This window comes from Mustela lutreola, chromosome 1 (genome assembly GCF_030435805.1).
Source record: "Mustela lutreola isolate mMusLut2 chromosome 1, mMusLut2.pri, whole genome shotgun sequence".
Taxonomy (NCBI): Eukaryota; Metazoa; Chordata; class Mammalia; order Carnivora; family Mustelidae; genus Mustela; species Mustela lutreola.
In genome coordinates this window covers 55,279,144-55,306,347 of record NC_081290.1, presented here as the reverse complement: position 1 = coordinate 55,306,347, position 27,204 = coordinate 55,279,144, and the positions used below count along the sequence as shown (strand labels likewise).

At 44.3% G+C, this 27,204-nt stretch overlaps 1 protein-coding gene across 1 annotated transcript; it reads left to right on the top strand.

Annotated features, from left to right (window-relative positions):
- Positions 1-87: 87 nt before the first annotated feature.
- On the top strand, positions 88-25,526 carry LAP3 (leucine aminopeptidase 3). Its single transcript, XM_059164994.1, has 13 exons — positions 88-244; positions 2,541-2,656; positions 3,871-3,925; positions 4,592-4,697; positions 5,795-5,954; positions 7,295-7,459; positions 10,437-10,595; positions 14,527-14,651; positions 15,785-15,873; positions 16,856-16,958; positions 21,868-21,947; positions 24,384-24,493; positions 24,968-25,526. Exons 1-13 carry the CDS (start codon positions 143-145, stop codon positions 25,155-25,157), a joined length of 1,560 nt encoding a protein of 519 aa, XP_059020977.1. The 5' UTR covers positions 88-142; the 3' UTR covers positions 25,158-25,526.
- Positions 25,527-27,204: the final 1,678 nt, after the last annotated feature.

Genomic DNA, 27,204 nt, shown 5'->3' with positions numbered 1-27,204 from the left:
CTGGCCTCTCCCTGGCTCCTTGCCCCCCCACCCCACCGGGCGCGCGCACGCTGTCCCCGAAAGCTCCACCCCCAGACCGGCGCCCGTCCTCCCAAATCACCACGTGCTCGCTGGAGGGCGGCGCTGGGGCTGAGCTGGGAAGATGTTCTTGCTGCCCCTTCCGGCTGCTGGGCGAGTCGTCCTCCGACGTCTGGGCGTGAAGCATTTCTGGGCACGGGGTCTCGCCGCCGCAGACATGACGAAGGTGAGAGGCCGTCACGGGAGTCCCGCTCCGGGCGCCCGGAGCTTCGAGGGGTGGTCGAGACCGCGGTGTCTGGCTTCTGCGCCAAGTTCGAAAACCCGGCTCGAAAGTTCCCTGGCATTGCCGAGCTGGGCTTTCGCCCGGGCAGGTGGCGTTGGGCTGCCCATCCCCCAAGCTGTTTGCGGAGGGTGTCCGTTCTTCCATCCTTTGCTTGGTGGGGGTGGGGGTGCGGAGCGGCGGAGAGGGCTAGGTTCCGAACTCCGGCCGAGAGAGAGTGATACCTGCGGCCACCGTGTTCTGAGCTCGCACTCTGTGCCGTGTCCTGAGTCCTTGTTTTGTTTAGCCCGCGCTGTGCCCCAGGAAAGGACAGTGCCGGTGGTGTTGCCACCGTAGCTAGGACAGAGCCCGCGTATGGTGAGGTGCAGCGTCCTCTAAGGTCCCAGAGGCGGCCGGTCTCGGGCTCCACTCACCCCCCCCCCCCCCCCAAGTCTCCCTTGAAGTGGAAGGCCAGGACAACAGCTCCTCCGGGACTAAATTAATTGCCCGAGTTTCTAGAGGAAAAATAGCGTCTCTCTAGGGAAAAGGGCTTTGCACAGGGACCCATATCTTTTTGAAATTAGAAGGAGAGCGTATTGCAGGAGAAAAGCGTTTTCCATCTAATTGAAGTAAAAAAAAAAAAATATGAAGGTCCCTATTGGGATGTGGAGGATCTGGAAAGTTGAATGGTTCTGTGGAAGAAGCCACAGCTTGGGTATCATGCTTAAGGACCGACCAGAAGAAAATGGCTTTGTCTGGCAAGGAATATTCTAGATAGGGACTGAGCTCAGGCCTCCAGCGGTGCCGCAGGTGGCAGGGGGACCAGTTGCCTTGTCCTGTGTTCTTTCCAGTACTGTGCAACATCCTTTCCAGGTGACAGCTGGGTCCTGTGTCCTTAGTTCCCCACTTGGTTCCACCGAATTCTGGGCAATGGGCAATCTTAGGAAAATGAGAATCTGGAAAATTTACACCAAAGAAGAGTTATCTTTTTGATGAAGAAGAGAAAGAACAGTTTGCTCCAAGTACCAGTGTGATTTTGTGGAAAGGTGGTGAGATTGTCAGAGAAGGAATCAAGATTTTTGCTCAGTTCTCGTGGACATGGGCCAGGTTTCTTCTCTCTCTTGGTCTGTGGGAAGAAGAGTACGTGTTCTTTCCACCTCACAGCGTTTCTGTAAGGCAGAAAACATTTTAAAGTTAAAGATTGCTCTGCAAAGACAAATAGTGATTCCCAGGTTGACTTCCTTCTTTCAGTTGTTTGAGGCATGACACGATAAACTGCTAAATGCTGGGCCCAGGGCTCTACTGCCTCTGCTGCCTCTCTGTGAAGATGCATCCTTCTCTCAGTCTAGGAATCGGCCAGAGTGCATATTTGTATTGGCAAGTGCAGCCATTGGCTTAACTGTGGTGGCATCCCAGAATACCTGAGATTTGCATTTGGAGATTGTAGGGAAGGGAAAACTTCCTTCCACTCATCAGGCTTCTGTGGCTGGACCTGGGAATTAAAGGGATGTATGACAGGTTAGCAGGGAAAAGTGTACAAAATTTGTTTGATATTTTTACGTGGACGTGGGAATCTTCGAAAGGAGAATGAAGACCCATAAGCCTCGAGGCCTGACAGCCTGTATTACCATTTTAAACAGAGAATGAGCAATTGTTGGGATGTGACGAGACAGAGGGGCTTGGGCTGGGGCAGGAAATTTTGTGACAGTGACTGAAGTATGGAGAGGGGAGATTAATGGAAGACAAGGGTTATTTTAGTAGGTTTGTTTGTGTGGGTCCATTTTGGTGCTGACTCCCAGTCTCTGGGGATAAGAATGTTCTCTTAGTTCAGGGAGAGCACCTTTCTTACAGGCAATTTTTTCACCTGCTTTTAGGTAAGAAGTGGCATATTTTGGGGTGGCATGTTCTGAATCCCCTTGTGGTCTAACTTGGTTAAAAACAGACTTGTTTTCTTAAACAAAACACCTTTCTGCCCTTCTTTGTTTGGAAGTAAAGGAAACCCTTTATGTTGTGAAAGAAAGCCCTTTCTTGGGAGGCACCTTGAAGACCCAGGACAGGTACTACTTGGGAGTCTTGCTTTGGCAGGAACATTTAGGCAGGATGTAAGTGTAGCTGACTGCCCAGCACTTACTTCTTTTTTGGCTTTGTCCTTGAGGGGAACACAGTTTGGGTGGAATTATTTGCTTCTTCTGGTACGTGGGGAACTCTGAGTCTCCTGGCGATCTCTAATTATACTTATTTTTTCTTGTTTATTCTTTCTCAGGGTCTTGTTTTAGGAATTTATAGTAAAGACAAAGAAGATGATGTGCCACAGTTTACTAGTGCAGGAGAGAATTTCGATAAATTGGTGTCTGGAAAGTTGAGAGAAATTTTGAACATGTAAGTATTCACCTATGGGCTCCAGGTTTTAAAATGCCCTGAAATCGAAAGAGAATTTTTTTCAATGCTTTATTGTTAGTACGTAAAAATGAACGGAAGTCAGTTGGCCATTATCTTCTCAGTGGAAGTGAAAGTATTTGCCCCTGGAATGCACTTTGGTACTTTGCCTTTCAGTAGGGGTGAGTCTGCAGTTCTGGGAAGTCAGGCCACTTCAAATCAGAAACAGATTGTGAGAGACTGACCCAGAAAGATCTGGGAAGTACCAAATATCCTCATCTCACACTCATCCTAGTCCCTAGACTAGAGCTCAAAACAGTTTATGGTACAGCTCCATTCTTGGTGTGCCTTGAGTTTCAGAGTCTCCAAGTGAATCCCTTGAGGGTATAGTTAGACTACAGATTCTAATTCAGTAAATCTGGGTGGGGCCTGCTACTGAGAGTACTCAGATTAGCTATAATTTAGAGGAAGTACAGAAAAATTGGACTTTCCAGCACCTTCTGAGCTGTTGGCCACATTTGGCAGAAAGGGAAGTGTCAGCATAAAGCCACTGCAAGTATCTATTATTTGGATTATAGATAACCTGTTGGAATACAGTCTAATAATTGCAGTAATTGTCTAATACCGGAGTAACAGAATTTGCATTCCTTCTCAATTCCTAGTCCTTCACCAATAGACGGTAATTAATTCATTAATCCAAAATCCACTGTTAGAGGACAGTACAGCCTGGCCTTCCTACAGATAACTGTCAGCTGTGGCATCAGGGCATCCAGTCTTTTGGCTATAATCTTTGCCATCTGCTTTGTTTGGAAATTGCCCATTATCCCATCTGTACAAAACCCCCCACGCACCCCAAGAGCCTGTCTGCTGAACACTGCTGTCAGCTTGGCTGTTACGAAGGATGGGAGATTCGGAGCTAGCTTTCATCCAGTGCTCTGTCCCCCCTCTGTAGCCACCCATTACCCAACCAAGGCATTGCTTTCTGTAGTTGTTTTCAAAGAAGTATGTACTAAATCCCATGTGGAAGTTTCCTAAATGATTTTTGAGCTAGAATTAGAAGTGCTGCATCTGAAAAATCTGTATTTTGATGAAAACATAAAAGCAGCAAATTCACAGAAGCAGCAGAGTATTGTAATAATGTGAAAGGTATATATACGTCACTTTCCAAAGGAGCAGAGACAACTAGTTTTTAAAACAAAAATTTCCTCTTGTTTTAGATCTGGACCTCCTCTGAAAGCAGGCAAAACCCGAACCTTTTATGGTCTTCATGAGGTAAGAGATCAGGATAAATTTTTATTTGGCAAAGCCTTGGTGAGCCCCTCCTGACTGTCAAGTATTGTGACTACACAGTCATTCAGAAAATTTGGTATTTGATTGTGTGTATGCTTTTATCTCTGTGTTAAGCCACAAATATTACTTAAGATTGTGAAGAGACAGTTGGCTGTTAAGAATCATTGCGTTGCAGTCTGTGAGCTTTCTTTGTTCAGTTTCCATAGTTGTGGCACAGGCTTACATAGAATTATTTGCAAGATTATCCTTACTCTACCTTTTAAACACACAAATGGGGGGCACCTGGGTGGCTCAGTGGGTTAAAGCCTCTGCCTTTGGCTCAGGTCATGATCCCAGGGTCTTGGGATGGAGTCCCGCATTGGGCTGTCTACTCAGCAGGGAGCCTGCTTTCCCGTCTCTCTGCCTGCCTCTCTGCCTACTTGTGATCGCTGTCTGTCAAATAAATACATACATACATACATATCTAAACAGGCAAATGGTACAGTTTTACCAAGAATACAGGGTAACATAGAACAGAATAACCAAATTTCATGGGGCGGTTTCTATGAGGAGGTGAAGGTAATTGTGTGGGAGCTCCCAGACCCTTCCCCACTGGAAATGGATGTTGTAAGGACATGAAGGTGTTGATCTTGTGCGTGTGCTGAACAGGACTTCCCCAGCGTGGTGGTGGTCGGCCTCGGCAGAAAGGCAGCTGGAGTCGATGACCAGGAAAACTGGCATGAAGGCAAAGAAAACATCAGAGTCGCTGTTGCAGGTGATTGCACTTTCGAAGTTCAAGGTTGATGGAGAGGCTCGAGGATGTCCTCTTTAAGATGGTCTCTTTCCGCTCGCTTGGTGCTTAAATCCGTCATTACCTTCCACCACATTCAGAGAAAACACTCACCTGAGCAAATGCTCAGTTTCCCTTACATATATGCCTGGCCTTAACGTAGATACTGAAGGTCAGCTTTTGAAATTTTAATTTTGATATTTCCGTAGCTTGTGTTTGGAGGTTTTGCGACCATTTACTTACTGCCTCATGCATTATTGACCTTAGAGCTCTCTTTTACCAGATGGTGGATTTTTTTCCCTTTTATAATACAAACCTGGTGTTGCTTGGCTTAAATGATGTAAAATCCTCTTACTTAAAATTAAAGGAAATGGGGGCAGAGTGTGGGGTGCCTGTTTCTTACTCATTACCGGAGGTAGGTGTCTGTCCCAGTTTGCCACGTGCATGGTTTACACGTTGAGGTAGATGCCACTGAGTCACTTAGGGGCTGAGCAGCAGAATGAGGCCTTTACCCAGAGACTAGTCAGAGATGCTTTGAGAGACATTGCTGAGGCAGTGATCATTAGCTTGATTGATCTTTGGCCCCGTGGATAGCATCTCTCCCTGTTAAATCTGCTTTCAAAGTTCATGTTGAGTGATTCATTGATAACTTTTATTTGGGATTTTTTTTTGCTGACCTGATCTTCATAAAATGCTTTGTTACTAATGGACTTTACTCAGTTCTGTGGATATAATTTCAGTGTCATCATTCCTCTCCCATTTTTAATCTGGCCAGCTCTAGGTGACTGGAAAGCTTTGTCAGGAAATTCTGGTGTTTCAGAAGTTGTACAGTAATAGCAGCTGCTTCTGAGGGCCCGTTCTACAAGGGGCCGGGCCAGCCCTTTTATCTGTGAGTCCGTCCTCCCACTACCTGTGTGGACACAGGCACACTTCACAGAAGGACGCTCAGAAAGGTCAAGTGCCAATGGGATCGGAACCCCAGATCTCTTGTTTTCTCAGCCTACAACCATGCCTCTGCCTTCCACTATTGGGTTGCCTCTGACTGACTCCATTTTTTCTGGTTTTTCTCTGTCCTTCTGAAGCGGGGTGCAGGCAGGTTCAAGACCTGGAAATCTCTTCTGTGGAGGTGGATCCCTGTGGAGATGCCCAGGCTGCTGCGGAAGGAGCAGTGCTTGGTCTCTACGAGTATGATGACCTAAAGCAGAAGAAGAAGGTTGTTGTATCTGCGAAGCTCCATGGAAGGTGCTGGAACAAAACTAAGATCAGGCTTGCATTTCCTGACATTCAGATAGTGGGGTGTTTGGTTAAGAGCTGCCTGCTTCTCACTGTGGGCACATCACACAGCTTGTCTGGGACTGCTCTTATCACCTCAGCTGTTTTATAAGTGTGGTGACATTTGTAAAACATTTGGCATTACAGCTCTACAGCTCTGCTCCTGGCTTTCGCCAGGTGCAGGTTTCAGCCCATGGCTTCCTAGGCTCTTCCATGCTTGCTGGTTACAGGGAAGCCAAACCAAGTCAGCTCTCTGAAGAGGGAGGAATGAGGTGACAGGTCCCAGCAAGTGTTGTTGTGAATAATTTCCATTTAGCCAGCATCTGCTGGCACTGTGTCAGATGCCAGGTTACACAGATAGAGGGCTCTTAGGGCCCTTTCCCTCATGGTCTTGTGGGGAGAGTCATTTTTCAGCAGCCTTACTGAGTACCTACTACATTGCAGCCCTATCTGTCCTGGGTTCTAGGAGATAAAGCCTCTGCCGTCAGGGATAGACAGAGGTGGGACCTTCAGGAGATGGTGCTGTGAGGACAGTGGGGTCTTGATACAGCCTGGGGTTTGGCATCTGTGAGGGGGTGGTTTGAAATGAGAGCTCTGCTACCATTCAGCCTGGCTTTGAATCCTGGCTCTCCTACTTGCTATCTGGGTAACCTCAGCAAAGAGACCAAAATCTCTCTTTCACTTTCTTCATTTGTTAGTAGAGCTGTAATGCCAATGTCATAGGGCTTTTATGATTGAAAGACACTGTTAAGTGTGGAATACATGGCAAATTATTCCTGTTGTGCCTAAGAAGAGCCGAGATCATGACACGCATGCCTGTATCTTATCTTTGCAAGCTGGTCCTTGCCCTTTGGTGGACTTGTGTTCAGAGCCCTGACCTGGGCAAAAAGAAGGCAGAAAGGCCTTCACTTTCACATCGGGACTGTTGAGTGTGCTTGCTCCATACAAGCACTGGGGGCTGCCTCATCCCTGCTGCAGTGAAGGAGGACACAGTGGGCTGTTGGAACGATGGAAACCTCTTCCTTGGGTTTGTGTGTTAGAGTTAGGACTTTGGAGACCCATCCGTCTACCCGTTTTCATGCACATGAAATGTGAAATGCTTGCCTCCTCTAACTTGGCTCAGCTAGGGCCCTGTTTTCTAGCTCTTGGGACCTGTTACCCTGAGTCAAGCAGAGAAAGATCCAGGTCCCGTGTGTCCATTTTGCACTTGGGGTCTTCCCCTTTTGTTTTCGTAGGGTAAGAGCCCTCCTAGCTGCAACACAGTATCTTGAGAGGTTGTCTGACAGTGATCTTGTGCTTTCTTCCACCAGTGGGGACCAGGAGGCCTGGCAGAAGGGTGTCCTCTTTGCTTCTGGGCAGAACTTGGCACGCCACTTGATGGAGACTCCAGCCAATGAGATGACGCCAACTAAATTTGCTGAAATTATTGAGAAGAATCTCAAAAGTGCTAGTAGTAAAACAGAGGTCCACATCAGGTAATGAAGGGTCCTATCATAGACTCAGGGTGTTTCAGTAGGAGTGTTGGAGTTCCTAAAAGTCCAGCACCCTCAGTATTCAGAGGAGTGACTCAAGACCAGGGAGATAAGGTGACCCACTCGCAGCCACAGACAACCTAGGTTAAGGGCTCAATTTGAGGTTCTTTTCATGCCTTTGAACGAGCACCTTGACTTCACAGTATATACTGTGTGTGTGTGTGTGTGTGTGTGTGTGTGTGTGTGTTTGTAACAGCTTTCTTGAAATACAATTCACAAAGCATACAGTATACATACCATGTAAAGGGGGCCGCTTATCGATTTTTACTGTATTCACAGAGTTGTGCTACCATTACCTCAATCAATTTTAGAACATTTTCATTACCCCAAAAACAACTTTGTACCCATTATCAGGCACTCTTTGTTTGTCTTCTCCCTCACACCACCGCCCCCCCCAGCTTGCAGTCATCAGTTGATATACGTTGGGTTGTTTCTACCTATTGGATACTTTGAGTAATGGGGCTGTGATTGTTAGTGTACGTTTTTTGTGTGAACATACTCTGGTGTCTCTTGTGTGTGTGCTTAGAAATTGAATTGTTGGATCAAATGGTAACTGTTTTGTTTGTTGAGGAATTTATGTATCATGTTTCCTTTGGGTGAGCTCCTTCTGTTTTTTCTCTTTCTGACAGAAATAAAGAACACAACATTCATAAGTTGGTATGAAATGAGAATCTATGTCTTGTAGACTCCCAGATTCATTACCAGAGCTGGTGTTCCCCAGCAGGCCTGAGTGGTCATTGTCAGCAGCTGGGCTGGGGGATGTAAATACCTGCCCCTCCATTCCCTTTATCCTCTGGTGATCTCCCCATAACCCTAAATGCAAACCAGGTCTGAGCATTGGGGGATTTAGGATTAAAAAGTATCAACAGATACTTGCTTTACCTAAATAGTTCTTTATGTCCAGTGTTGTATCTCAAGGGAGCTTGCACTTAAAAGGCTTCTTTAGTGCTTAATTGTGACCACAGTTCACACTTCTCAGGAAAATCCCTGTGGTCTAGACAGAGTGAATAAAAATGTGTAATCTATAGAAAACAAAGGACTTAGAGCTTGATGACATTTTTGGAAGTGCTGGCCCATATTTAACCTGTGGTAAGCTTTAGTCTCTATAAAGGTGTTTTGGCAAAGACTGTTCTTATTTGAGGAGACACCAGAGCTGTTTTATGTTAGCAAACGTGACTGTGTGGTTACACACCCGTGAGGGCACTTCCTGTGTGTGCCTGGGTGTTTGGCATATAAAGGTTGGGGATGGTGGTCTTTGCCCTCAAAGAAAGGAAGAGCTTATAAGCAGGAATAGGCAGGGAAAGAGGGTATGCAGAGGATCCTAGTCTAGGAGGGTTCTGGGAGAGCCAGAAAGGCTTGCCAATGAAAATGGGGCCTAAGCAGAGTCTGGAAGATTGCACAGAGGTTAGCAGATGGAGAGAGAGTTGGTCTGGGCATTTCAGATGTAGAAGCTCGTGTGCGGTGGCCCCTTGGGAAACTGCCAGGGCTTGTGAGCCAGCCAAGGGAAGGTTCAGGCAGGGATGAGGCAGGTCATGCAGGCAGGGTTTAACCCATTAAACAGAGAAACTGTTAACTGTTAAACTGTTAAACACCAAACCTGCTCTAGTGTAGGTGGCTCTAAGTCAGAGAAGTATAGACAGGACTTCCAGAAGACCAGGGCTTTCATAAAGTACGTCAAGTACTGGGAGTTTCTGGTTAAAATACCCACGTTATACAACCTTGCTGCTTTTGAAGTGGTGTTTTCATTGTCATTCCTTCTGTTTTTATGTTCTTCCCTCTCTGAAGTAATATTTGTGGCTTAACACAGGGATAAGAGCATACATATATATACCTTTCACGTTTAATAGTTGCAACAAATGGATGGGCAAGTGTAGGAGGAGCACTCCTTGGTGTGGTGTTTTCCTGCTTTGCCTGTTGGGAGTGTAGGATTTCTCTCCTGGCCTAGTTCTTGTGGCCAGAATTCAATACAAAGACCTTTGTACCCCTCACCTGCCAGGAATTGTGATATGGCATCTGTTTTCTGGGTAGCATTACACGCTGTCCCATTGGGATCACCCCTGGTGATCCTGTGTTTGTTAAGTAATTACTGGTTTTCCCACTTCAAGCAGACATCAGACTGCAGTTGAAGCCATGAGAAGTAGTGTGACACTGTTGAAAAGGTCAAATTCCAGCAACTCCGAAACCGCAAAGAATTGTGATGCTTTAGTCCAGTCATTGGACTATAGCTTTGTTGGATTTTGTTTTTGTTTGTTTTTATCGGTTGGTTTTTGGAATCATTTTTAGAAATACAAAAAATAAAGCACTGCACCCAGAAACTGCATCCTTAATGGTCTCAAAGCTTTGCTAACTTTATCTTACATGAAATCTTTAGCTAGAGATCAGTAGATTAGGGGGAACAAATCAAGCAATAAATACTTACTGACTCTGTATTGTTACTCACATTGTATTGTACGTTATAGGTGAATTCTCTTGGTAATTCGGTGACTTGTCTTGACAGATCTATCATTGACCTCGTTTTTTGGGTTGTTTGGTTTTTTTGTTTTGTTTTAAGATTTTATTTATTTGAGAGAGCAGGGGGGAGAGATACCAAGAGAGCACAAGCAGTGAGGAGAGGGAAAAGCAGGCTCCCCGCTGAGCTGGGAGCTAGACATGGGACTCAATCCCAGGACTCTGGGGTCATGACCTGAGCGGAAGGCAGAGGCTTAACCCACTGAGCCACCCAGGTGCCTCAGCCTCATTTTTTAGGTGAGAAAACAGGCTCAGAATCAAGTGGCCCAAGAATATACAGAAAGCAAGTAGGATATGATAATTGAAGCATTAACACGTGTATACATTTTAAGAGTTTTACATAAGAATTTCTAAGTTATTTTGAAGTAGAGATAAGCAAACATGTTGACTTTTCTCTTTTTCCGCCCTATAGACCCAAATCTTGGATTGAGGAACAGGAAATGGGATCATTCCTGAGTGTGGCCAAAGGATCTGATGAGCCTCCTGTCTTCTTGGAAATTCACTACAAAGGCAGCCCCAATGCAAGCGAAGCACCCCTGGTGTTCGTTGGGAAGGGAATTACCTTTGACAGGTACTTCTTTTTTTGTGTGTGTGTGTGTTTTTTTTTTTTTTTTTTTTTTTTAGATTTTATTTATTTATTTGACAGAGATTACAAGTAGACAGAGAGTCAGGCAGAGAGAGAGAGAGAGAGAGGGAAGCAGGCTCCCTGCTGAGCAGAGAGCCCGATACGGGACTCGATCCCAGGACCCTGAGATCATGACCTGAGCCGAAGGCAGCGGCTTAACCCACTGAGCCACCCAGGCGCCCCGACAGGTACTTCTTTATGTCTCTGTGCTTTGCATTTGGTGAATGCGCTGTATGTACTTGTATCGTTTATTTAAAGTTTGCTTCACAAGCATGGTGTCTGGTCCAGGCTTATATGTTACTTTAAATATATTAAGCTACCATTTGTAAAATGCTTATTGTGTCTCAGAGAGTCTATTAGGCATCTTACATGTGTGATCCTTGATCTTACTCCTAGGAGTTAGGCAGACCTTCTACAGGTGAGGAAAGCATGGCTTGGAGAGGTGCAGTAATTTGCTCAGAGCCCCATCACTCATTCATAGAGTCGGATGTCAAACTCATGTTTGTCTTGAAAATGACTTAAGATCTTTCCACCGTAGGCTTTTATTTTCCTGTGTGGATATTAAAGCTCCTTCATGGGAATAATGGGAGACAGCTGTTTGGATCATGGCATTGCCCCTTTGCTTGCTTCAGATTGCTTGCTTTAGCCGACTAGTCTAGCTCCCATTAATCTTATTGAACCATAAGTATTTTTTAGAATTGGGAACTGGTTATTCCAAACTAGGAGAAGCTGAGGTGGAGGAGGTGGTGTAGGTCCATATTTCCCATGGGAGGCACGGGCTGCTAATTAAGCACGAAGGTTAAAAAGGATTACTTGGGCAAAAACTAAAGTAGATAAAACACCTGAGCTATTTGTTGTGGGGTTTTTTTGTTTGTTTTTGAACTACAGGACTTCTCAGGGCACAGAAGATAGTGTTTTCTAGGCATCCTTTTGGAGGGAATTTAGTTCTCTTGGGACTCATGGTCTATGGAAACTACTTTGGAAAATGCTTGTATGGATCCATAAAATCTGGGTGTCCCCAGTACACGTGTGCACCCATTCAGATGCTGTGCCTGAAATGTGAATGAATGCGGTCCTCCCAGGAATGCTTGCAGGTGCCGTGAGACCCAGCCCGGGCAAGCGGAGGCCAACAGTGTCTTCCTTATGTTAGCCGGTCCACCTTCTCTCTTTCAAAGCATTGGTCTCCAAACATTCTGTAGCCCATCACTAAAAGATTCAAGCTCATATTGTTCACATTATGCATATTGATTTTTAAGTTACATCCGTAGGCAATCATGGACATAAGACTTACGTGTCTGTCATAAAGCATAATAGCAAATAAAAATTAGAGTGAAAGTTATGCTGTTTTTAATTGTCTTGCTAATTGTGAAGATTTCATGCTGTCTGGAGCTAATATCTTGATGGAGCATTAATACTCAGTATGAAACTTATGGTTAATACAAATCCATACTTGAATTTGTGCTATGAGAGTAATTTAGCAAGGAAACCTGACGTAGTCTTTGGGTTTAGAGAAAGCTTCCTTAAAGGAGTTACAGGTTTAGCTGAAGATGGGAATGGTAGGGGTGCCTGGGTGGCTTAGTCGGTTAAGCAGCTGCCTTCAGCTCAGGGCGTGATCCCAGGGTCCTGGAGTCGAGCCTTCTTCTCCCTCTGCCTGTTGCTCTGCCTTCTTGTGTTCTCTCTCTCTCTGTCAAATAAATAAATAAAATCTTTAAAGAAAAAAAAAAAGGTGGGAATGGTAGGAGGAGTTAGTGCAGCAGGGAGTAGGGCAGGGAAGAGCCTGGTGGAGGCTGCAGGGTGGGAAGGACGAGGGAACTCCGGGCCCTGAGGGATGGGAGAGTGGCTCCAGCAGAGTGTAGCAGGGAAGGAAGCACACAGTCGCTGGAAAGGTGGGCAGAGCTGGGTGGTTCTGGGCCCAGTTGCATTTTGGACTTTGCTCTAAGAATAATTGAAGTAACTGAAGGGTTTCTAGCTAAGGAAAGCCTGTTTCTTCTGTAAGTGTTAGGGTTTTAACATTGAAAGCTATGATCCATTTTGATTTTTTGTGCATGCTGTCGAAAACTTGTGGTTTTCTTTTTGTTCTTTCCATATGGATGTGTATTTGTTGCAAAACTTTGTTTAAAAGACTATCCTTTCTCCGTTAAACTACCTTGCACCATTGTTAAATCAGTTGGCCATATTATTGTGGGCCTAACTCTGGCCTCTCTGTCCCCCAGGACCTTGCGACCAAGTATCTAGTGAGTACAGCTTTGTCTTGATACGTAGTGATATATGGGTTCTCCAGCTTTGCTGGTTTTTTTTTTTTCAAAAGTACATTAGCTGCATCCTTTGCATTTACATACCAGTTTTAGAATTAGCTTACGATTTTTTACATGCACATACATGCGCGCACACACACACGCGCGCGCACACACACACACACAAAGGCTACCAGGATGTTTGTTGAGGTAGGTATTTTTTATTTTGGTAAAAAAGGTAGTTCTGTGAGGAATAAAATGAGGGGGGTAAGACTGATACAGGGAGACCTGATTTACAGCAGCCATGGCAAACACCCCAGTGACATGATGGTGGCCTCACCAGGATGGATGCAATAGAAGAAAAACGGATGGATTTGAGAGGGATCTAAAAGGTGCGCAGTGATAACTGCTGCTCTTTGATTGGCGGTTACTTTGAACTATGCATAGTCCTGCTCATGGAGAGTAAGAGTGAGTAGACAGAACGACCTCATGTACTGGTGTGTTCCCTGCTCCCCCGCCACCTTGGGATTCTCTGTGGACTTCTTGAACCAAGAGTGTGTTTCTTTCCTTATTCTGAGCCAGTGGATCATCTTTAATTTTAGGTGTAATTGACAGCCATCCCATTATCAGGTGCTTCTGAGGTGAATGAGAATTAGGACTTGATCTCTAAGGAAAGCAGACCTCCGTGCAGGGAGTAGACTCTGGACTCACAAGGGCAGGTTGGCAGCAGGTCTCAGAACCCAACAGCTGGAGCCCGGGCCCCAAGCCCAGCCCATGAAGCAAGTTTCTGCACTCTTGTAGACTGGAAGCAGGGAAGTCACTACGTAGTTAAACCTGTTTGGGGGAGTAGTTTGGGTTTTTGCTAAAACTGAAACCCCACATTTGAGCATTGTCTTTAAGGCTTTGGGTGAGCATGTTTTTTCTTTTGTTCATTCTTTTTTTTAAAGAAGTTATTTATTTGAGAGAGAGTGTTAGAGCATGAGCAGGGGTACAGGGGGAGAGAGGGAGAAGTAGGCTCCTCGCTGAGCAGGGAGCCTGGTGGGGGACTTGACCGTGGGATCATGACCTGAGCTGAAGGCAGATGTCTAACCAACTGAGCCACCCGGGCGCCCCTGGGTGAGCATCTTCGTTGTGCGTCTGCCTGATTCAGGTTGTATTTTGTCATCAGCAGGATGAAACACACCTTAGGGGTGTCCCTCTGTCGCATAGCTTGAAGGAGATCCTTCCAGTTTTCTGAATTTGTTGGCTTTGCTTTCCTAACAGTTCTTGACCCTCAGGTTCAATAAGTTGATCAATTCATAAAATTTGCTGAAAAAACAAGTCTGTGTGGGTGTTAGGAGTTAATGGGCAAATACAGAGATGGGATTTGAGCAGCGCAGATCGCATGATATAGTAATATTTCCACTGACACGACTTACATTTCATTCAAAAAGAAATAAAATGAGCTAAGAGACCCATTTATATTTTTGCAAAGTTTGCAATATCTTCTTTTAAAATGTTGAAATCATTTGGATTCTCAATTCAGAAATTTGAATTTTCTTTGCAAAGGAGATAGTGCCTCTGTTTATATATTCACTCTTAAGGAGGTGATTTGGGTCCTCTTTGTTGCCACTGATGTTGCACACTGTCCTTTTCTCCCACAGTGGTGGCATCTCCATCAAGGCCTCTGCAAATATGGACCTCATGAGGGCAGACATGGGAGGAGCTGCCACAATCTGTTCAGCCATCGTGTCTGCTGCCAAGCTGAACCTGCCCATTAACATCATAGGTGAGGGGGCAAAAGGGGGTGCCCTGGGGAGTCTGACAGAACAGACAGCAGACATGGTTTCCTCTAACCTGAAAAGACCAAGAAATGGTTTTCATCAAGCAGAAGCTGTTGAGCTAAGTGTTGTCTTGTCTGAACTGATTGAGTTAAATGTGTTTTGCAGTCACGGGCTGTAGCTAGAATTGATTTTTTGGTACGTCTGCAAAAAGCATTTAGCAGGCAGGGGCACATAATGTCAAGTCTGTGATTTACTCCAGTGAAAAATGCTCAGTCGTCAGGGTGGAAGGGCATTGCTGGCATATGCAATGATTGTCTCATAGGGGCTGTGGCTGATTATGAGGCACGATGTATAGAAAATGCGTGAGACAGAAAAAGCCTTCAGTCCGCAGCAGCTCTTCGTGGAGCTCCAGATGCCAGACACAATGCTGGGAGTTTGCCATGTTTCAGAGGACTGTGGGGATGGGGGGAGGCTTTGGTTAATGACTTCCCCGGTGTCACATCCGTTAGGTCTGTCTCACATGCACCCTCCCCCTTCCCTACCAGTATCCTAGTCTTGTTTTGTAAAAGTAAGTTGCGGACATGCCATGTCACTCCCGAATGCCTCAGCATGTGTCTGTCTGCTAAGAACAAGGACATCCTGTGGAATGACCATACCATTATCATTCCCAGGGATTGATACAGTCATCTAATTCAGACTTCCCAGTTGTCTACAAAAATGTTCATTTTGTGTACACACACAAACACACTCGTTTTTATTTTTGAAACCTAAGAGCCAGTTAAGGATCACACATTTATGTAGTTTCCAGGTCCCTGTTTTTTTTTTGTTTTTTTTGTTTTTTTGATCCGAAATGTGTTTTCTGCCCTTTTTCTTCCTTCTTGGTATTGGCAGTTTTGAAGAGTTCAGGCTTGTCTTGTGGTGGTCCACAATTTGGATTATTTGGCTAGACTCTTTCATTAAACACATGCATTTCCTGTGACTGGTGCACACGATGTCAGTTGGGTCCTTGGTGATGCTACATTTGATCACTTGGGTGACTGTGGCATACTTCTGACGGCCCACCAGTGGCCTGGGTCCATTGGGTGTTGAGTGTGGACCCAGCACATTCCATGTTCCTTCATATATGGTTTTCCAATAGGTTTGGCCCCTCTTTGTGAAAATATGCCCAGTGGTAGAGCGAACAAGCCTGGGGATGTCGTCAAAGCCAAGAACGGGAAGACCATACAGGTGTGTGAATGCCAGACATAGCCCTGCCCATTCTGGTGATCCTAGAGGAACCTCCAGTCACCACATAAGCACACCTTGAATGAAAGCGGAGCATGGGCTCCATTTAGGGGAGGGTGGTATCTTCACTGCAGGGAGTTTTTCATACAAATTTTCATACAAAGTCAGAAGTATTTCTTCATGGGAATTTTAAAAGTATTTTCTCTATCTTACTCTTCCTCCTGTAAACCATGCACACAAATTACCACACATCTGCAGTAAGCCTTGCACAGCATGGCCAGGCAGGAAGAGTGTGAGCAGTTTTCTAGAGCTTGACCTGTGCCATGCATGATTAACTTCTTCCCTTTTGGTGTTCGGGTGGAGCACACCGTCCTGAGTCATGGACTCTGCACCCCCAGGGATGTGGCTGCAGGGTCTTCTGCTGGGGCACCTGCATGCGTGCACACACTGCCCCTAATGCCTGGCCACTGTTTAAAAGAAGGGACTTGATCTCAGCTCAGGTCTTGATCTCAGGGTCATGGATTTAAGCCCCACGTTGGGCTCCATGCTGGGTCCACGTGGAGCCTACTTGAAACAACTTTACAAAGTTGCTGAAGTTGCAAGGGTTCCTCCTGCCTGGAGAGCTGGACCACTGCCTCACTGTAACCTTCCAAACTCGTTAGTCTCTTTGTCTTCAGAAAATTCTGAAATTTTCCCTTGGTCCTGCTGCGTACTTGTTGGTACAGTGGGCTGGACATTTTCTATTTATTTCTGCTTCCAAAGTCATGAGCATTTGGGCATCAGCTCTGTGTACAGGGATTATTAAATAATATTTGCTCTTCAGATTAAATAGATTTCTATTCTAATTGAAGTATACGTATGTTTTTGGTACTCTGGCAAGTGCCACACTCGCTTTCCTCACTTTTAACTTGAAGTGTTGTATCTTGTGTTGCTATTGTAGACACGTGTTTTCTGACCCTAACTCTTTTGACCCTTCTCTTCTCAGGTTGATAACACCGATGCTGAGGGGAGGCTTATTCTGGCTGATGCCCTTTGTTATGCACACACCTTTAACCCAAAGATCATCATAAATGCCGCCACCCTGACAGGTCAGATGTGTGTTTTTTCTGCCTTTGTTTGAAAAAAGCCACACTCATTGGCGTAGGGTGTGCACCGTAACTCAAGGCATGATTTTTCTGAAAGTTGGCTTGTTCCACCTGCATTCAAATATCTTTCACCAGGGGAATTGTTCTGCAGCTGTCAACTGTTTTAAACATCAGGTTTGTTGTTTTAAAACATTCCAGGCTGCAACTCTGAAAAAATAACAAGCAGGTTACATCAGCTCATCCAGAGTCCCCTCTGCAAATGACTTGAGATGTTTTGTGGTATGAATGCTGTTTGATACAGATCTGAAGATATTAGTGATAGATCCCCAAATCAGGAGCTGTTTGTATTAATCGCAGTGTATCTGATGTTAGCTGAGTTTTCTGAACTTTTTGTACTTGTTATAAACAAAAACATGCCGGGGGGGTGGGGTGGGAAGGTCCTCCTTTAACAGAGGCAGTGAGGCGTAATGTCCAGATCAGCTCGCTGTCCCCTGCTGGGCCTCTTATAGCCCTTCAGCCCTGGGCAAGTTACCTGACCCCCCTTGCGGCACTGTACCTAGGATGCCCGTGTTACCCTAGCAGAGTAGTGGAGTTCTGGAGGAGTTTTTAGGAAGCCTCTTTAACTCAGCCCCCTGCGTGTGGCAGACATTGGCTAAAGGAAGGCGAGTAGCCCACTGGGTCTGTGAGTTCTGAACTCATTTCCTGAGGGACGACAATAGGCATTGCTTTGCTGCAGGTGGCCAATAGTAGTGGTCTTTCATCTAACCGTTCTCTTTCCAGGGTTCATTCTGTTTCTGTCGCTGCCTCTTTTAAGATTAAAATTCAGATTAAAAAAAAAAATCTTTTGGGTTTAATTTGTCCTCCGCTCATGTGAGCCTTTATTATAGCAGAAATCAATTCATGTTTTTCCTTTTATGGGGCTCTAACAAGAGTGCATACATTTGCTAGGAGTCTTTTTTTTTTTTTTTTTAAAGCCAGCATTACAGTATTTTTGTGGTCTTCTTTCTCCCTGCTCGATTTAGCAAAGGGGAGCTGGAGGTTGGGGGTGCTGAGTCTGGTGGTTGGGGGGCAGTGGTGAGGTGGGTGGTAGTATACCTTTTCTGTAAATAAATCATAGCCCCCATCCCTTCCCGTTTTTTCCCCCCTAGTCTGAGGGTGGGAAAGTTGGCCCCAGGATATTAAGAGCATGCTGAGGGGTGAGCCTTTACACTGCCCAGGTGTTGGCCTGGCTGAAGTTCCCCACACACCCACAGAGCCCCTTCTGAGTTCTAGTTGCTGTGATCAAAGGGGAGAATAAGAAACACTTTACAACCCCAGGTTCATATTGGGAGGAAGTACACAGTCTTTAGAGATGGAGGCCCTGATCTTAAATTGGTCTTGCAAGACCAAGAAGATAAACATGTTAACCAAGATAATAGCATGTGATTTTGGACAAGGCCAAAGTTGTCTCATCTGTAAAAAACGGTATAATAATGCCTCACTGACAGGAGGAGTTTCTGTGCAGATGAGATGAGATGATACAGGGTGATGGCCCTGACCTGGCAGACATTAAACCAGTGTCCACTATCCTTGAAAAGGCAGGCCTGTACCAAAAAGCCGTGGCTTTTTCAGGGGATGGCCATTCAGTAGTGCTGCCTCTTTTCATTTTCTTCATGCAGGTTGTGATTTAGGATCAAAAGAGAGTGGTGACATCAGCACCTTCCTTGGAGCTTTGATTCTTCTGTGGGACTATAACAATTCTGATAACTTGATCAGTTAGCACCTTTGGCTCCATATGGGCCTTGGAAAAGAATACGGAAAGTAGGTCCCTGCTATTGGTAATTCTGAAATTGGTGATGGTAGCAGTTCTGTCATTGTATGTAGAAAATAGAGCATTTTCTAAAGAATGTAATGAAATCAGCTTTAGAGCCTTGATCTCAACTGGGATCATATTAAATATTTACATCTACTGCTTTAGTAGAGGATATCACATTCTTACTTGAAGATGGGGCATCTTGCTGAGAACTGCTGCTTGAGCTGGGATCTGAAAGAGGAAGCATCGCTGGGTGGAGGAGGGAAGGAAGAGCATCTCAGAGGAGGGTGCCTTTCACTTAGGGGCGTGTGAGGATAATGGCAAACGGGACTGGGAAGAGCACAGTGTGACTGGGGTGGGTACACAAGGCCAGCATTAGGAGGCACCGGACCCCAGCTTGGCCTTGACGTGTTTCTGGGGTTTGTCCTGAGCCTAAGTGCAGCAGGAAGCTATGGGGACAGTAAGATCATGTTTGTGCCGAGAAAGGGCCGGTGCTGGTAGTGTGCAGAATGCCCTGGAGAAGGGCCTGAGGGGACTGGCAGGCCAGCTAGTTAGTGAGCAGTGTGCTTGTTGACTCTTGTAGATGCATGTGTGTGTGTGTGTGTGTGTGTGTGTATGTAGATGCATGAGTGTATGTTACAGACAAATGTTACAGTATGTGCAGGTGGCTCCAAAATAATCTGTCAGGCAGGGGGTGTAGATGGAACAGGTTTGCCCAGAAGTTGGTAATTGCTGATGCTGATTAATAGGTATCTGCATTTATTATACTGTTTTCTTCATGTGTATTTGGAAATTCCCAGTAGTTTATGTTGTTGTTGGTTTTTAAGATCATTATTACTGCAGTCCAGTTTGTGGATGATGATGGTAGCACTAGGAGTAGGGAGATGTGGATAGGCTTGAGAGAGAATTGGGAGGTAGAAGAGTAACCTTGAGGAACAGATGACCAGACAGACAGAGCTGCCCAAATGTCATGCAGAATCACAGGGTTTTACAAATGGGTCACTACTTTATGTTTTAAATGATCAATGGTTTGACATCCCTTATGATTAACCAACTATTAATGTAATTTTTTTGTGACTTTTGGAGAAAATATACAATTCAGTGCCCTCGTGACACACAGGAATGGATTTCTTACGTGTTGCTCCCTTCCCTGGAGAGTCTGTGTAATTGTGGTGTGTGTGTGGCTGGTGGGGTTAGCCAAGATAAACAGAATGAAATGATGGCTCTCTGCTGTATTCCTTAAGTCAGAGATGTGTGCAAATTATTTACCCACAGACATGCAAATCTAGGGGATCACTCACTGCGTGTCCTACAACCAGTGATGCCAACTTCAAAGAAATGGGAGGATATGGGAAGTTTTGTTTATTGTTTAAAAAAAAAATCTACAAAACAGTGTATATAATTGTATTTCCAACTATCCATTTTTGTTGGGGGAGATGCTAATAAGCAGTGCATGAGAAGCCACCATGCAAAGCTATACTTAAGGATTAAGGTGCAAGCTGGCGGGGTGCCTGGGTGGCTCAGTTGTTGGGTGTCTGCCTTCGGCTCAGGTTGTGATCCTGGGGTCCTGGGATCAGGCCCTGCATCGGACTCCTTGCTCAGCAGGGACCCTACTCCTCCTGCTTCAACTCCCCGTGTTTGTGTTCCCTCTCACTCATTCTCTCTGTCAAATAAATAAAATCTTTAAAAAAAAAAAAAAGGCAACCTGGACATGACTTGTGAAAACTATAAATTTTCCTTCATCTTCCGTGGTGTCTCCTCTGATGTTCCAGGAGTGTCCTATTACTGAAAGATAGTGGGGTTTGCTTTCCTTTTGCATAAATACTGAGCTCCAGTGTGCTAGGCCCTCAGCACATACTTAGGAATCAAACATGATCCCTGCCCCAGAGCTTGCACAGGGCCAGGGGAGTAACAAAGGAAACTGTTGGGAGCTGGTACCAGAACTAGAGGAGGTGCTGAGCTGCAGCACCTAATTGTGATTGACATTCAGGAATGTGTGCCTGCAAAGAACCTGAAAGTCTGGATTTTTAACTTGATTTTTAAAGGTATATTAATATAGGGGCGCCTGGGTGGCTCAGTTGGCTAAGCAACTGCCTTCAGCTCAGGTCATGATCCCAGGGTCCTGGGGATTGAGTCCGGCATTAGGCTCCTTGCTCAGTGGGGAGTTTCCTTTTCCTTCTCCCTCTGCCCCTCCCCCCTGCTTGTGCTCTCTCTTATGCTCTCTTACTCGCAAATAAATAAATAAAATCTTTAAAAAAAACATACATAAATGTAAAAAGAGGGCGCCTGGGTGGCTCAGTGGGTTAAGCCGCTGCCTTCGGCTCGGGTCATGATCTCAGGGTCCTGGGATCGAGTCCCGCATCGGGCTCTCTGCTCGGCAGGGAGCCTGCTTCCCTCTCTCTCTCTGCCTGCCTCTCCATCTACTTGTGATTTCTCTCTGTCAAATAAATAAATAAATAAATCTTTAAAAAAAAAAAAAAAAAAAATGTAAAAAGAGAAGTTAACCGACAGAGGCACCTTTGTTGGAGAAGGAAATGCAGATGAAACAAATATGTTACGATAAAATACTAATACTTTTTTCCCAAAAAAAGAAAAAGGGGCAGAGAATCTAAATAGCAGATATTTACAGATGTGATTAAAAATGTTGAGGAATTCGAGATGCCTAAATGTCCCATAGGAAGTGAATTTTGATACCTTCTACCTGATGGACTTTTAAGATCATTAAAACTACTTTGTAACATTTGTTTCTAAAAGAGGAAGCATAAGAGGAAGAACACATACTTGGACATGAACAGTATGGTCTTAATTACGTTTTTTAAAAGTTCAGAAAAAAATCTGGAAGGAAATACTAAAAACTTGTAATGGTTATGCTGAGGATGAAGTTACTGGTGATATTTGGTATTGTTTCCTTTTTTACACTTTCCTTAATAATTGAAGTTGAATTCTAGTTGAGAAAGTAGGAAGATATTAAATACATTAAGGATTTCTGAAGCTTCTCTAGTTTTGAAAGTGAAGCAGATATTAAAATCAAATTACAGGGTGAAGTTTTGGTTTCAGCAGCAAAGAAACCCATCATGCCTGGAGAGACTGAACACTGACCTGAAGCCTTGTGTCTTGCAGGTGCCATGGACATAGCCTTGGGGTCTGGTGCCACTGGGGTCTTTACCAATTCGTCCTGGCTGTGGAACAAACTATTTGAGGTAGGAATAATAGGTAGAGACTAAAATGACATATGATTGAATTGTTGTAGTAGAATAATAATTTTTACTGTTTTATTACCCCTGTGTTAAAGTGATTTTTATGTCATAGATTTGCCTTTGAATTAAAAATACAATACACTCTATTCAGTGTGCTTTGGGTTCTCTATAAATGTTGCAAAATGTTTCTCCTCTCCTCCTGTGGCCTCAGAATGATGTGCAAGTGATGCACAGAACCGAAGCCATTGTGCAGACTCCCTGCGACAGAAAATGTTATGAGAACAACTTTGTCAAGGAAGGGATGACCTTTAGTGAATGCTGGCTGTGACTAAGTAGGGCTTGTCCATTTGTGGGCGGTGATAAGGACGTCTTCTGACTGCTATGCTCTATGCCTTCTGCACACTGTTCATAGCTAGCCTACCTCTTCCAAACAGCAAGCTCCTATCATCCCCTCCCCAGTTCCTTTACCCACTGCCTGCAGCTTTCCCCAGCCCACCCCACTCAGCCTTACTTAGACTGGCTGGAGGCAGCCTGCAACTCCAGTCTCCTGGTGACACCCCAATCTGCTGTTATCATCTCTCTGGTTCGCTCCTTCACTGATTTCTGTTTTAGCCGCCTCTGTCAGTTTTTTCCTTCTTCTTCCCCTTTGGTGGGTGTTCGGCCCTATACCACATTCTCTTCTCCCTGCCTCCCCACCACCACCTTCTTCATGGGGAAACCCAGTGGCTTCAGCTAGCACCTCTCTGCTGCTTGCTCCCATCTCTTTCGTAAGCTCCAGACCCTTTGTATCTGCCTGGTAATGAGACAGCTCCCTCTGGTACCTCCAGGAGCTTACTACCTGCCACTGAGAGACAAATCCAGAATGTCCTTGAATACATCTGTGATGTTAGTTTATGGTCCTAAATGTACCCTTCCTGCCTAACCCTTGTGACGTTCAGCTCAGTTGTCTATGCAGGCTGGGCAGGGGACTCTCCTCTGGCCTGTAATGCATTCAGTGTCCCTCTTTATTAAGCACCTACAGTGCTGATTTTTTAAAATTTAAGCTTTAAAAAAAAAAAAAATCAAAGTTCCGTGTGCATGAACATTTAAGTACCAGTCAGCAGTCTACAACAGTCTACAGTCTTACCTTCCCAGAGGCAGCTGCTTTCAACACTGGGGCTGATCCAGCTGCTGTTTACTCATGTCTCCAAATAACAGCTTCTGTTGCTGCTTCCTGACTTTTCACTTTTGGGTCTTCTCTCTGACCACAGTATATTAAAACAGTCTGTGTATTTGTTTCCTTTACCAGACTCTGGGCCTTCTGATGGCTCAGATATTAAATTTCTGTGTAGCCCCTGAAAGGGTCTGTAGACAAAAGGACGAGACTGATACAAAGTGAAAGTTAAGCAGGGCTTTATTTTGTGCCAAGCATGGAGAATCAAACTGACCGGCCAGGGCCATCTCTTGCAAAGAGGCGACCCCTCCCAGCCTCACACTAACTTTTATAGAGTAAAGGCCATGTGGTTGAGCCTGGCCACACAGAGGTGGCCAACTGAATTACATTCTACCCCATGATAGTCATCTAATTCAGCCTGTGACCTTGGCTAGAATTGGTGCCTTTTTCTGGCGCCCAAAAGGGGGGGGTTCACACTCCTTGGCAGGTAATACATGCGCTTTTACTTGATTGGACATCTCCACCTGGCCGCATACGTCCTTGGCGGGTAGGGAGGTAATACCTGCGCTTTCACTGATTGGACGTTTCCACCTGGCCAGTCACGTCTTTCTATCTGGGCTCTGTTATTTTTGCCTAGCCTGACATGTCCTGATCTCTGTGCTCTGTTATTGGGGCTATTTGGCCGTATTTCACCAGTTCTGTTTCTAAGCGCTTTCCTCTTGGGGGGAAGGGGCAGGTTCAGTCTAAGTTTACTGCATAAACAACAAAATGGCTCGCTCTGGCTAAGTAGGCCCTTACAGCCCCAACACCTGGTGGTGCTCTGTCGAGATTCAGTAACTGATTAATGTGAATGAGTGTGTGTATGATTATGTGAATACATAAGGTCACCCTGTCTTGGGCTCTGGTCTTCAGTGATGCAGTTTCAGACATGTATTCCTTAGCACTCTGAGCTGACAAGTATCACAAAGGCTGTTTCCGCATAATCAATCCCATAAAGTCAATGTACTGCTGAATACCATCTTACTGTAAATTGACATCCGTAAGAATTGATGATTTGGGCAAATGCCCTACAGATTTGTGGGGTGTTTTATAACATTCCTGGTTTCGTTTATAATTCTTTAGTAAATCTTTCGATTAACTGAAATGTTTCTGGACCTGGTTGCATAGTTTCCTGTTTTAGAGGTCAGAACAGTTCTTGCTTTCCAGCATTGAATACTTTAGTGCTGTGAATTTAACAAGAGCTTACTTCTTGCAGTCTCCAACTATTATACCTATTTCTTCTTTAGGCCAGTATTGAAACAGGGGACCGTGTCTGGAGGATGCCTCTCTTTGAACATTATACGAGACAAGTTGTAGATTGCCAACTTGCTGATGTTAATAACATTGGAAAATACAGGTATGTAAAAGGAGCTATAAAAGTACATTTTTTTTTACAATCACTGGTTACCAAAATGACCGCTTTAAATTTTATGCCCTTTCACAGAAAGTGTAGCCAATTTCCTTTTGATACAGTGCTCATAAACCCTAATTTCAAATGTCTTTAATTTTCAAGGTTTTTCCATCTGGTGCTCAAAATTTTGCAGGTTTTTACAGCTAAAAGTCATTTTAAACAAATCATAAGGGAAAGAAATGAAAAATAGGTGAATTCATTACCATGGGAAAGAGGAACCTACAATTGATCCTTTATTGCTTAAAGCTATGTCTGAAAATAAATATTCTGAAAGTGGTTCTGGGTTATGCTCTTAATCTCATAAACTTGACTTTTGCTCTCTCATCATAGAAGCTACTTAGTGAGAATAGAAAATCTTAATGGAAATGTTCAGTGAACGTTTACATGGGGTTAAAAAATGATTTTTGTCTTTCTCTTTAGGTCTGCAGGAGCATGTACAGCTGCAGCATTCCTGAAAGAATTTGTGACTCATCCTAAGTGGGCACATTTAGATATAGCAGGTGTGATGACCAACAAAGATGAGGTTCCATATCTGCGGAAGGGCATGACTGGGAGGCCCACAAGGACCCTGATAGAATTCTTGCTTCGGTTCAGTCAAAATAGTGCTTAGTTCAGATCTTCTAAAATTCTCTCATTCTGTCTTAAATGGGCAGTTGAGCCTCAAAATATTTTTGAATGAATGGATGAAAATCTTTCAAAGGAAACAAAGGGTGGTATTTAAAAATGTAGAACAAAAGAAAAATTGATTGCCTTGATTTGTTCATTTTGTGTGGAGATTTATAAAGGTAAAGCTAATCTCTAGCCTGGCAAAGATTTTTAAGATACTCTATAAATCATTAAATGTTTAAAAACTACCTAGTTAATTTTCAGAGTATATGTTTTTAATTGAGGAGCAAAGTTGTCTTTTAGATTTGTGATGCTAGGAATAAATTAAAGGTTACTATGCAATTGTCAGAAATAATAAATCATCTTTTTGTGCTTTCTGGTGTGGCTCTGGTATTCTGTATTACCGTAGACGCAGTAGTAGCCTAAATAGCTTTTTTGGCTGTGTTATGTGAACTAAGTAAGATGGTACAGTATTTTCTCAATGTTAATAATCACTTTAGGGCACTCAGCAATGAGTTTATCAGTTGGTGAGGTAGGTGCTATTATCCCCATGTTACAGATGAGGAAAGTAGTCACCAGAGAGAGGGAGGGGTAAAAATATGTCAAAAATGTCAACATGGAGGACATTAGGGGAAGGAAAGGAAAAGTGAATTGGGGTAAATTGGAGGGGGAGACAAAGCACGAGAGACTGGATTCTGAGAAACAAACTAAGGGTTTTGGAAGGGAGGGAGTTGGGGGATGGGTGAGCCTGGTGGTAGATACTAAGGAGGGCACGTATTGCATGGAGCACTGGGTGTGGTGCATAAACAATGAATCTTGGAACACTGAAAAAATTAAAAAAAAAAAATGTCACCAAGCTACTAAGTGGGAGAACAGGATTTAAACAGGAGGGAACCTGCCTCCACAGCTGGCTTAATTGTTACATTGTAATGCTTCTGTTAGTTCAGTGACTTGAGTGGATGTGGGATGTATTTGAGTTAAGGAACAAGACCAATAAAAGAGACTGTTCATGGGTAAAGTATTTGCTTACCATCTGGGACTACAACCAGTCAAAAAATTGTACTTGTGCAGATTTAGGGCAAAGCTCTCCTCTTTTCTTTTATATCTAGGTGAACAAATTACCCATGATTTGGATCCCTCTACTTTTTTCTTTTTTTAGGACTAAGCATTTGATAAGAAACCTGTTTATTGGAGTTATTTTAAATATTTTATTATTTTTTAAAGGTTTGTTTATTTTAGAATGTGTGTGTGGTGGTGGGGCAGAGGGTCAAAGAGAGAATCTCAATCTCAAGCAGACTCCCCCTCTGAGCATAGAGCCTGATGTAGGGCTTAATCTCACAACCCTGAGATCACAACTTGAGATGAAATCAAGAGTTAGACACGTAATGGACAAAGCCACCCAGACGCCCCAATTTTCAATATTTTAAAAATTTGACATGTAAGAGGATGTTATATGTCTCAAGTGGATTATAAAAAGGGAATGGATATGGGTATGCATATCTGTTTTATTTGTTAGAATTAAAGAAAATCAGGCAGGAATAGTGAGTAAACAGGTTTCTCTGGGTATCCATGTCCAGGAGCTCTTCTGTCAGGGAAGATGGAGAGGTGGAACCACTGGCTCTTGAAGGAAAACTAGAATTAGATTTCTTTCAGTGACTCAGAATGCGAAGCACGGACTTGGTAGAAGGCTTTTTATAAACAGAGGAACAACAGAATTCTTGTGTTTACCAGAGTGTGGGATCCAAAAGGCATGACTTAGCCCTGGATTCATGTGCTTATCTAATCTGACTGAGATGAAATTTAGTTATCATTGCAGGTACATTTGACTGCCAGGTATTACACAAACCTTTGACTCCTCTCAACCATGCTCAACCATGGGTATTACCCATGTCTATCCATGAGGACCAGGCATGGCTATGGCAAGCACCAAATCCAAAACAGCAGTAGTTTAGAATACAATAGTGTTAAAAGGTGGCTGAAGTAAAGAAACCAAAACTGAAGCAGCCCCATGGTCACCAGAAATCCAGGGTGGGAAATGTGCATCACCACCC